At 43.5% G+C, this 12,162-nt stretch overlaps 2 protein-coding genes across 2 annotated transcripts; both read right to left on the bottom strand.

Moving 5' to 3' along the window:
• Positions 1–3,496: 3,496 nt before the first annotated feature.
• Positions 3,497–4,615, bottom strand: LOC147514416 (uncharacterized). Its single transcript, XM_086592584.1, has one exon. The coding sequence runs from the start codon at positions 4,613–4,615 to the stop codon at positions 3,497–3,499; it is 1,119 nt and encodes a 372-aa protein (XP_086448710.1).
• Positions 4,616–6,919: 2,304 nt separating this feature from the next.
• On the bottom strand, positions 6,920–7,552 carry LOC147514415 (uncharacterized). Its single transcript, XM_086592583.1, has one exon. The coding sequence runs from the start codon at positions 7,550–7,552 to the stop codon at positions 6,920–6,922; it is 633 nt and encodes a 210-aa protein (XP_086448709.1).
• Positions 7,553–12,162: the final 4,610 nt, after the last annotated feature.

Raw genomic sequence — 12,162 nt, 5'->3', positions numbered from 1 at the left:
TTCCCTTAAATACGTATGCAAGTACCAAGGCCCCCTCTATCGCCTGCCACCGCCAAAAGAAAGAAAACCCAAACCCTCTCCTTCTAAAAAAGGATAACGCAAACACTACAAGTCCTTCAGATACACCACCAAGATCTCTCACTCCCAAGCCGTTGCCCGACGTGTCGCTGCCCAAACCCACAGCTCTACCCCAGCCCCCTCCCCCTCTTCCTATTCCTCTTTAGCGAACTGGGAAGATGATTTTGCCCATCCTGCCTCTACCACTGCCATGGCTACCAACAAACTCAAACTATGGGACAGCGACTTCGACGGTGATGAATGCATCAAAGTTGCAGCCAACAGTCCCCCACCAAAAGGGCAAGGACCGCACCCCCTGTCCCATCTGGAACTCAAGTGGATCTGTCTCGGTCCCTAGCCCCACTGCGACATCAAGGGAAAGACGCGGTATCAATTGGCCCCACTTCCTCTGGACCAATCAAAGCCTGGCATCCACAATTCAAGGCTAAAGATCGCGAGGTAAATATTCGCGATTCAGCTTTGGAAAATCTAGCTGTAGCCGCTTCTTTGTTCTTCAGCTTGCATCTTCCTCGAGATCAAGCATATGGCGATGCCAGCTCATTCGCCTCTTATAGAGCTTCCATTTACACTGGCTGGGAAAAGGTCCACGCTCTTTTTACTTTTGCTCCTTTGTTCCTTACTTCTTACAGCTCTTGCTAACCTTTGTATGTATTCAGCTGAGTCTTGACATTGGCTACATGGTGCGCAGATTGACCAACACGCTAGATTCCCTGGATGTTGTAAAACAAGAGATTCACAGTCCTGATGGCTGGAAAGCCAATATGCCAAGTTGGAGAAGGATCGTGACGATCTTCACATTGTGGCCCTCAAGGCCCAAAAGGAACTTCAGTGGGATGAGGACAAGCACCGCGACTATATCTTTGAACTCGCTTCCAACCTGGAAAGCCAAAAAGAAGCAGAGAGAGTCGCCTGTCAGGCTGTTGTGGACAGTGCTCTGAAAGAAGCCGCGGATCGTTTCTGAAGCCTTGCGCAGAAGAAGATAAACCTTAAATTAAAGCAACAGCTCGAAGAGCTTAGTGCGGCTGGCCGTTTACTTCTCGTTCCTCCTCCAGTGCTTGAAGACGCTGCTTCACCATCCCAATCTATCAATGTTGATGTCGTTGCTCCTGTCATGCCTCTTGTCTCTCCCACTACTGACACCACTCCCATTGAGATGGCCGAGGATCCAACCACCTCAGTGATTGCGGATGAAGATTCCACTCAGGTGGATGGGGATGAGGATCTCTCCCAGGTGGAGGTGGCTGAGGGGCCTAAATGAATTTTGTGCTTGTGTTATTTGAATATTCACTTTTGATGTTTGTACATATGTATTTGTGTTAACATCTTCAAGCCTGTATTTCTGGGTGCTCCCAGCAGGTTCCTAAGTAAGCTTGTTTTTCTCTTCCTATTGGCCATCGTCTCCTCGCATCATAATGTGGTATCTCAATTTCCTTTTCCTTCTAGACTTCTTTGTATAGTTTCTTGGGTCTATACATCTCAGAATTTACCTTATGTACTGTAAATTGTTTGAGGGCAGCTCATTTGCCTCCAGGTTTGATTCAGACCAGTGGTCTGCGAACGGCTCTCCCCCCCACCCCACCCCACTGATGTTTTTAGTCAGCTGGTAAGCTTGATGGGGCAACTCAATTTGCCTCCAATTTGATTTGGCATCGTGGGCGTGCGTGAGGTTCCCCCATTTGTCTTTTTTGAGGCTGGTGGGGCAAGTCACTTTGCCCCCAAGTTTGAGTTGGACTCGTGGTCCACGAAGGGCTCATCCCCCCCGCTGTCTTTAGTCAGCTGTGAAGCTTGTTGAGGCAACTCACTTTGCCCCCAATTTTGATTTGGACTCGTGATCCACGATGGGCTCATCACCCCCGCTATCTTTGTGCGGCTGTGAAGCCTGGTGGGGCAACTCAACTTGCCCCCAAGTTTAATTCGGACTTGTGGTCCGCAAAGGGCTCATCCCCCGCTATCTTTAGTCAGCTATGAAGCTTGTTGGGGCAACTCACTTTGCCCTCAAGTTTGGTTCGGACTCATGGTCCACGAAGGGCTCATCCCCCCCCCCCCCACTGTCTTTGTGCGGCTGTGAAGCTTGGTGGGGCAACTCAATTTACCCCCAAGTTTGATTCGAACTCGTGGTCCGCGAAGGGCTCATCCCTCCCGCTGTCTTTGGTCAGTTGTGAAGCTTGTTAGGGCAACTCACTTTGCCCCCAAGTTTGAGTCAGACTCATGGTCCACGAAGGGCTCATCCCACCTCCTGTCTTTAGTCAGCTGTGAAGCTTGTTGGGGCAACTCACTTTGCCCCTAAGTTTGATTCGGACTTACAGTCTGCGAAGAGCTCATCCCCCCTGTCTTTGTGCGGCTGTGAAGCCTGGTGGGGCAACTCAATTTGCCAGCAAGTTTGATTCGGACTCGTGGTCTGCGAAGGGTTCATCCCCCCTGCTGTCTTTGTGTGGCAGTGAAGCCTGTTGGGGTAACTAACTTTGTCCCAAGTTTGATTCGGACTGGTGGTCCGCGAAGGGCTCATCTCCCCCACTGTCTTTGGGCAGCTATGAAGCCTGTTGGGGCAACTCAATTTGCCCCCTAGTTTGATCCTCACATATCCCTTTTCATGACACAACTGAAGGAAGTGTATTCTTTATTTTATCGACATAATAATATTTAACACAAAATATCATTCCTCTGCTCACATAGCTCGATCTAAAATACTCCACATTTAGAAGAATAAACAAAGGCTCTAGTCATGGAACTTTTTTAACATTCTAATGTTCCACGGTTTCTCTATATTTTCCCCTGTCGAAGTCTGCAATCCATAAGTTCTAGAAGTACCCTTCTCCCTGATGACATAGGGTCCCTCCCAGTTGGGACCCAACTTTCCTTCATTTTACTTCTTGGTGGCAGGGGTAACTCATCGCAGCACGTAGTCACCCACCTTGAAAGTTTGTGATTTCACACGTTTATCATACTGTCTCTGTAGTGTCAGATGGTAGTCCTCCAACCGAATGTGGGCTATTTCTCTTCTTTCTTCAATGAGATTCAAATCCGTAGCTAATATCCTCTCATTCATTCCCCTTTCAACAGCCTGGGTTCTAGTCGTGGACACTATCATCTCTACTGGTATGACGACCTCTACTTCATACACCATTGCAAATGGTGATTCATTAGTGGATGTTCATGGTGTGGTACGATAAGCCCATATCATGTGGTTTAATTTGTCTTCCCACGCACCTTTCTGCTCCTCCAATTTTCTCTTTAAATTATCCATTATGATTTTGTTAGATGCCTCTGCCTATCCATTCCCTTCAGAATTGTAGGGGGCTGAGAACCCCTACTTCACCCTAAACGCCTGAAGAAACTCTCGCACTTTTCCCCCTGTAAACTGAGTTCTATTATCCGTAATTACCGTATGTGGTAGCTCGAACCTACATATGGTGTTCTCCTATAAGAACTTCTTCACGTTTTCTTTCTTAACTTGTTGCAACTCCACTCCTTCCACCCACTTGGTAAAATAATCAGTAGCGGCCAACATAAATCTCCTTTTGCCGCTTGCCATGGGCAGAGGCCGTACAATATCCAGTCCCCACAAGGCGAATGGCCAAGGGTTGAACACATTATGCAATGGATCAGCTGGTGAATGTATGAACGGTGCAAATCTTTGGCATTTCTCACACTTCTTGGCATACTCTGTGGCATCTCTCTTCATATGGGGCCAGAAATACCCCTGTGATATCAACCTGTGGGTTGTTGTCCGCCCGACGAAATGACTTCCGCAATCACCTTCGTGAACCTCAGCCAGAACTTCTAGAGCCTGCTGCAAACCTATACACTTTAGCAATGGTCTGCTGAAATTTCTCCTAAATAGGTCTCCCTCTAGTAATGTGTACCTTTGACTCAGCTGCTCCATTCTTCGCTTCTCCTGCTTATTTTCTATTTCTACTCCCATTAGGAAAGTCTTTATGGGTTCTATCCAACCCTGATCACTCTCTGTGGTGAGCCAAACTACTTCCTCCTCTGCTGTACTTGCCTTGTTCAACACCCTTACTTCAATAGATCGACCCTCTGCCCTAGGAAGTACCGCTACCACATAAGCCAAAGCATCGGCATGTCTATTCTTTCCGTGGCCTAAGTGGGCAAACTTTATCTTACTAAACTTGCTTGCCTTTCGCTGTAGGACCTCAAGGTATCTCGCCATCCTAGGGCAGCGAGCCGCAAACCCTCCATTTACCTGACAAATTACCAAATTAGAATCTGAGAAAATAGACAACTCGTTCACCCCCAGATCTTTGGCCAAATCCAATCCAGCTATCATCGCTTCATATTCAGACTCATTATTTGAAGCCGCAAATCCCAGTTTCATAGATAGCTTTAGACGAGTGTTCTTAAGAGTCACTAACACGACCCCAATTCTGTTTCCTGTATCAGTAGCGGAACCATCCGTGAAAACTCTCCACCCATTCCGAACATCCCAAGGATCCAAAGGGTCGCGACTAACCTCCCCTTCAGGTTCCATTACAATTTCCTCTCCCCAAGTGGGGTCCTCTGCCAGAAACTCCGCCATAGTTTGCGCCTTTTTTGCTGTTCTGATTTGGTACTGAATCTCATAAGAACTGAGCATTAACGCCTATTTTAGCATTCTACCCGACTTCTCGGTCTTCAACTCTTGCTTGAGAGGCAAATTTGTTATTACCACCACTGAATGTGCCTCGAAGTAAGGTTTCAACTTAAGAGCTGAAAATATCAAGGCCAAAGCATACTTTTCAATTCTACTGTACCGGGTCTTTGTATCCAGCAGGGTTTTGCTCTAAAAGTAAACTGACTTTTCTATCTTGTCGATCACCCTCACCAGGACTGAACTTATCGCGTACTCGGTACGTAACTCCCAGCTACAAATACAACTTTTCTCCTTGCTCCGGACGCGATAGCAAAGGCGCCTTGCCTAGATAATTCTTCAACTCCTGGAAGGCTTCCTCACATTCCGCGCTCCAATGGAAATCAAGTGTTTTTCTCAGCAAACGATATAGAGGTCGGCATTTGTCCGACGACTTGGAAATGAATTTATTAAGTGTCATGACCGTCCCAGCCAACCTTTGTACCTCCTTCACATTCTGCGGTGATGGCATTTCAATCAATGACCAAATCTGCTCGGGATTCGCCTCTATTCCGCGGTGAGTGACTATGTAGCCCAGAAACTTTCCTGAAGTTATCCCAAATGTGCATTTCTCAGGATTGAGTTTCAGCTTATGTTTTTGCAGTAGGCCAAAAGTCTCATGGAGGCCTTCTAAGTGTTCCTCTTCCGACATGCTTTTTTCCACCATGTCATCAATGTATATTTCTATCCCTTTTTGAATCTTGCCTTCAAACATCTTTTCTCCCAACCGCTGAAAGGTAGCCCCAGTATTTTTTAAACCAAAAGGCATTCTTGTGTAACAATAGGTACCACCCTCCACTACAAAGGTTGTCTTCTCCTGATCTGGGCCGAACATCGAGACCTGATTGTATCTCATGGACGCATCCATGAAAGAAAATACTTTGAAGCCAGTCGTTCTGTCTACCAATTCCATAGTTATCAGACCCAGCCCGGACACTGACCCGGCAAAGGAACTGGGTCACTGGGTCACCGGATCGACCAGTGGGTCACTAGTTCAACCAGTAGGTCAATACTTAAATTGAAAATATTATATAATTCACTTAGTACATACATTTTCACAACTTCATTAGTGGCCCAGGTGGTCTTAGAGCCATTTACTTTCCAATAAACCAAGGTTCGAGTCTATACAAGATATGTTTTTCAAAATTAAAATATTTCTTTACTAGTTTACTATTATATGTTATTTATATTTCTTATATAGTTAATAACTAGCAAGAAAAGCTATTGCGGTGTAATGGTAGAGATCCTAGCTTATTTAATAGTCACCCAAGGTTCGAGTCTTAGTAAATTTTATAATTTCTAAAGGTAGTTATGGACCGGCGGCTTGGACTAAATCGTCTGGGTTAAAGCAGTTTACAAGAAAACCGGACGAGTTTACCGGGTTTGGCCTGGGTCAACTGCTTAAACGATCTACTATGTGACCCAACCCAGTTTAGTGACTGGGTCGCTAGTTCATCGGGTCAAACTGTTAGGTCGGGCCAGGTCTGATAACACTGACCAATTCATCCACCCTAGGCATAGGGTAACAATCTTTCGGGCATTCCTTGTTTACATCTATGAAGTCGACACACATCTTAACTTTGTCATTCTTTTTCGGCACCGCGACCACATTAGACAGCATTCTGTAAACTCTACTTCTCTTATTATCCCGGCGTTCTGTAAACTCTACTTCCCTTATTATTCCAGCAGTTTTCAACCTTATCACCTCTTCGCGAATCCCCTCTGCATATTTTGGTCTCACGCTTATCATTTTCTGCCTTACCGGCTTTGCATCTGCGTTCATATGCAAATGATGACAAGCAAACACTAGGTCTAACCCTGTGATATCCTCGATTACCCACGCGAATATGTCCTTATTCTCTGCCAGAAACTGCACCAGTTTGCTCTTCCACTCATCTGGCAAGTCAGAAGCCACTGATGTAAATTTCTCCTCCTCTCCCTCTCCCAAGTTTACTATCTCAATCTCGTCCAAAGTTTTTGGCCCCATTGGCAGCTCTTGTTCTATCGTCGTGGCCTCCTCCTATAATTGCTATGGTGATACTTGTTCGTGAACCAAACCGTCCCCCTTTGATCCTCAGACCATACTCTTCACGGTCACCTGATGGATGCTCTGTGCGGCCACTTGATCCCCTCTTATTTCATACATTCCCCCATTCATGGGAAAGCATTCCTGATCTGATGACAGCGACCGAGGTGCAAAACCCCTCCGACCCATCACCCCCCATTCGTGGGAAAGCGAATCACCTGGTAATACGTCGACGAGATTGCCTTCATCTCATGTATCCATCTTCTCCCCAAGATTGCATTATATTGTGAATTAGTATCCACCACCATAAACCTCGTGAATACGGTCGTCGAACCCGTTGTTACCTGTAATACAAGCTCCCCCATAGGCTTTGTCATACTACCGTTAAATCCGAACAAATTTGTTTGAGGGGCATTCATCTGTCCCCTGTCTATGTTCATTTCCTCCATAGCCCCTTTGAATAGCAAATCCACTGAACTGTCACAGTCTATCAACACCTTCTTAACCAGATAATTATCCATCGCGATGGTGATCACCAATGCATCTTCATGCAGAGTAATTACTGACTCTAGATCTTTTGGGGTGAACATTATGTTTTCCTCACCCATCACGGCTCCATTGACTAGCCGCGGTATACTCACCACCTCATTGACCTGCTGTAAACTGGCAGTCTTTCTTATCTTGTCTCTGTGTGCGTTTCTTCCCAGTGTTTCTCCACTAAAAATGACATTGATAGTTCCCAGAATTCTAGCTGGAACCGGCACCCTCTCGACTTGACGAATCTCCGTGACAAACTCCCTAATCATCCCCTTCTCTATCATCCTTTCCACCAGCCACTTCAAAGCATAACATTCATTAGTTGCATGGTTCCTGATTTGATGATGAGCGCAAAAGGATTTCCCCTCCAGCTCCGTTGGTGTACTCCGCAACCCTCATAATACTGCTGCCCCTTAATTAGCGGCAAGATTTCTTCCAACGGTCTGTTAAGAGGAGTTTGAGTTATTTCACTGTATGGTTTCCGCTCTCGAATGTCTCTCCTGCCTCGATCCCCAATTCTTTCTGGCCCTCGAGTCTCCCCTCTGTATGATCCCCTTTCTCTTTCATCTGTCCTACCTTTATCCTTTCGATCATCTCTGTCTACTGCCTTCCCCGATCTCTTTTGTTCCTTCGCATTCCTCTGCATTATGTCATCATACCTTATGTATTTTTCTACCTTCGGGTACAAAACATGCAAAGTAGTGATTTCAATTTTGGAGACCGACTCATGAACTCTAGTTCCAGGCCTCAAGCCATGTTGGAATGCTATGACCGATGTATGTTCCTCCAGGCTCTCCACTCTCAGTGTTTCTTCCTTGAATCTACACAAAAACTCCCTTAGCGACTCTACTGACCTTTGCTTGATGTTGAAAAGAGCCGCATATCGACCACCCTCCTTTTTTGGTGTATGAAATGGTCGACAAAAGCACTCTCCAACTCTTCAAATTTATTGATGCTGCGTGAAGTCAACCTGTAATACCAGTTCGAGGCTCCCCCTTTAAGACTAGCAGGGAACATCATGCAGCGGAGTCCATCATACTTACTTTCCTGCCACAACGGCATCTGCTGCCGGAAGTGATGCAAATTGTCTATCGGGTCTCCTTTCCCGTCATACCTCTCAAACCTAGGCTGGGTGAACCTCTTAGGTACCTCCGAATTCCATACCGAATCTGCCAACGGATTCTGATTAAGATTCGCCACCACTTTCTGCACTGCACTTTGGTTTGCTCTTTCTGCTACACAATTCACTTCCCTATCTTTCTCAATCATCCCCTGTACCACCTCCAGTGTGATACCGGCCGCTTGTTCCACGCCCAGTGGTGTTTCCTCAGTCTCCCCTTCCATTTCGCTACCTCGGTGATCTGCTTTGTCCGTTTCCCCATGTGTGGTCTCCCTTTCCTTTCTTAACTCGTCATTCTCATTTCTCAACCTAACTATCTCCTCTTTAAGAAGCCTGGTGGCGTTTGCCGCCACATCTGACACCTCTTTCTCCCCCACCCCTTCAATCTCAACAGTACTCTATGTTTCATCTGCAACCTCTCTAATTGCTGCCTTCTTAGGTCTTCCTACTCCTCTTCTCACTACAGTGGCCATTTTATATCTCGGTCCCCACAGACGGCGCCAAATGTATACTAAAAAATTACAACCTACAAACTCGCTATCTCTTTCTCTCACTCTCTCTTTTCTCTCCTTCTCTCGGTCTTTTTTTCTTTTTCTTCTCCCCTCTTTTTTTCTAACCTCTTTTCTTTATATCTCACTTTTCCTAACTCCCCGCTCGTGCAGTTCCTTGATCACTTTCCATCCAGCGGTCTCCATCTCCTCACGTGTCGCGTCACCCCTTTTGCGGTTAGGGTTATGTGGCATTGATCTGTTGCATCGTGTCTTCTCTTTACTACTCCGCATCCGGCCCACTTGCCACCAATAACCTCTCATGTCATGAATATTGTCCATACAAGTAAAATAATTGCTAAATAAATGTATTAACTAGATAAAGACGGTTTTCAGAAAAGAGAATCGGATTATATAGTTTAAATTTATTATTCCTTCCGAATTTTGCCGATTTTGTATTTTCTGAATTTTTTCTGATTTTCCGAAATTTTTAATTTTGAAAAGAAATTGCATATCCGAAAACAATTGGATCGGAATTGGAATGGATATTGCCATCCGAAAAAAATTAGAAATTTTTCCGAAAGCTCTTGATCCGATCCGAAATCACCCCTAGTAACTATAGACTTCTAACTGGTTATTACAGCAGCGCAAGAACGAAAAACGCTCAACTATACATAATGTTTACTAATCAAGAAGCCATATATTATGAGAAGAAATGCTTATCTAATGTGCATTAATATATTCATATCATGCCATGCTCTTGGTGCCTAACTAAAAGAAATATATTTTGATGAAGTAATGCATTTGTTTCCGCACTTAAAAAGGCTAAATGAGCTATTAAGCTAAGGCAAAGCTAATAATTCGTTTTTGTGAGATCAAATCCATGGCCAATCCTAACCCTAGTAACAATACCATCCTTCCCTACCTTGTGTTGGCATCCCTTATAATGGGTATACTTTCTCTTACTGAAGGTACATATGTTTACATATTCATACTCTCTGTCCTAACCTTGTTATGGTTTGTTCATGTGACCCAGTAGTTTAAGTAGCAACATGGAAATGCAACGTTCTCGTCGGTGCATGATTCAAACTATGTGATGCTGCCTGGTTTGTATTGTATATTTAACCATTTGTAACTATGATGCTGCATATGCTCCAGATCCATGTAACAGTACATCTATGTTTTATATGGAAATTTCTGTTTTATACAGAATTTGCTTATAAAGTTACACTCCCATATGAATTCTAAATTATGAGCTTGTAAACAGATTAATAGATCCAACCATCTATTTTCTAGTAGTGGCTGCATGAATCTTGTGTGTCAAAGAGTAAGGAAACTAGAAGTGCAAATTCTCAAATACTTCGTAAATCAGCTGCTGCTAATGCGAATGCAAAGGGGGAATAATGCAAAGACTTGCAATTGCAAATGTATCCAAATGATGCAATAGAAAGAGAGAAACGAGCCCCCATAAAGTTTGTTGAATCAAAGAAGAGATCAATGCTGGACAGAAGATTGCAAATGCAGAAAACTGAGAAAAGGGAGAGAAATAGATGCAATCGTAGCCTCGTAGGTTACTGCTAGCACCAAAGGAAATTTCGTGCACAAGTGCATTGTCAACCAAATGAGAAGGTTTCATGCCAAAGTTGGGGCAAACAGCTGCGTGATGCATACAGTAATAGCAACAGAATGTGAAAAAAAAATCGCTATATATGCTAACACAATAGAAGATGTTTACCGGTTGACAAATTAAGTATAAGCTAACGATGCCCAAGAACTCGAATCACACTTTTGAATCTGTGATCAGTCTTACCATGAACAACGTTTTTATTGTCGATAATATTGGAGTATTGGACTTAGCATTCCTCTAATTAATTGGACATATCTTTATTAGTTACTTCCCTCCCTTACTCATCAGGCGCCAACTACTGTCCGAATCCATTTAGAATCGTATGTAATGCATAGCCACCTGCATCATGGAAGTGGAAATGTGTGAAGTATATAAAACTAGGAGTATATAGCATATTAGCTGAAGCCTGATGGTCTTGTCTTGCTATTTCGATGCTCCTGCTCGTTGCATCTATGCTCCATACAAGTTTCGATTCGGAGTCTTTCATAGTAGGTATAATGATTATCCAACTGGCATTGATCTTATTTCCCATCAATATTTTTTTTATCGGAGTGAATTAGTGAGAAGGATATCGAACAATTGTGCAGATATTGAGATTCAAATAATCTTTAGTGATTCTATAAAATTTTGGAAATCAGCCTGTATTTACTGTCTGTTGATATTGATTTTTCTTTCTTTAACTGTAAGGATTTTCTAATTGACGGTTAAAAAACTTTCCGTATACTGTATACAGTCCATGCCATTTCTTTAACTTTCAAGTTCCACCATGGCCAGGCTGAAATTAACAGAATTGGTTCTCATTTTCTTTGTCGTGACAACTCCAATTGCTCTTAACCAATGTAAGGATTCCTTACAGTGTTTTTCATTTGTCTCCTTTATTTGCTTTGATAGAAATCTGTTCTGTTGATTTTCTCAGTATTTATAGTGTCTGACTTGCTTGGATTCAAAACTTTGCCTATATATAATAATTTCTGTTTTTTTTAAGATGATTTCTATCTCACGGCGATCAACACAACTAACTGTTACGATTTGATTTGTATCATTATCTCCGTGAATATAAATAGGTGGCAGATTAAGCGTCCCCCAAATTGATAGAAGAACGAATCAAATGAGAATAAAAAATGTTGACCATGTCCAAGTAACAAGTCTTGTTGATGACTTCCACCAGATTAGCAGTTAGCTGACTTCAAACACAACGATTAAACCTTTGGTTCCCTATTAATTCTGCTTGGATGAAATATTACATAAACATAGTACCTGTTAAATTATGCTAGGAGATTCATATAGTGGTTAGCTAGCTAGGTTAAAGAGATGAAGTGGAGAAGAAGAAGGATGGAGGCACAAGAAGATGGTAGGGTTTAGAGTATGTTTACTCTAACCTACGATTCATATATTTATAATGGGTGATAGGTTTCATCGAAATAGAAACTATTAAATAAGATACGGTCTCACACTTATAGAATGTGTGAGACTCTACATACTTCAACACCCCCCTTCAAGCTCGAGCATAGATATCGCCCATGCCCAGCTTGTTACCAATATAATTCAAAACTGAATGAATCACTGGTTTGGTGAAGATATCAGCTAATTGATCTCGAGACGCCACATAAGGAGTACTTATCTCCTTTGTTTCAACCTTATGTTTGACATAATGACAAT

This window comes from Coptis chinensis, chromosome 2 (genome assembly GCF_015680905.1).
Source record: "Coptis chinensis isolate HL-2020 chromosome 2, ASM1568090v1, whole genome shotgun sequence".
Taxonomy (NCBI): Eukaryota; Viridiplantae; Streptophyta; class Magnoliopsida; order Ranunculales; family Ranunculaceae; genus Coptis; species Coptis chinensis.
Note: the sequence above shows the minus strand (reverse complement) of the source record. Positions and strands in the feature narration are given on the sequence as shown.

Excerpts from the sequence above, each read along its gene's own strand:
- LOC147514416 (XM_086592584.1), bottom strand. The coding sequence starts at position 4,615 with ATGGCGGAGTTTCTGGCAGAGGACCCCACTTGGGGAGAGGAAATTGTA.
- LOC147514415 (XM_086592583.1), bottom strand. The coding sequence starts at position 7,552 with ATGATAGAGAAGGGGATGATTAGGGAGTTTGTCACGGAGATTCGTCAA.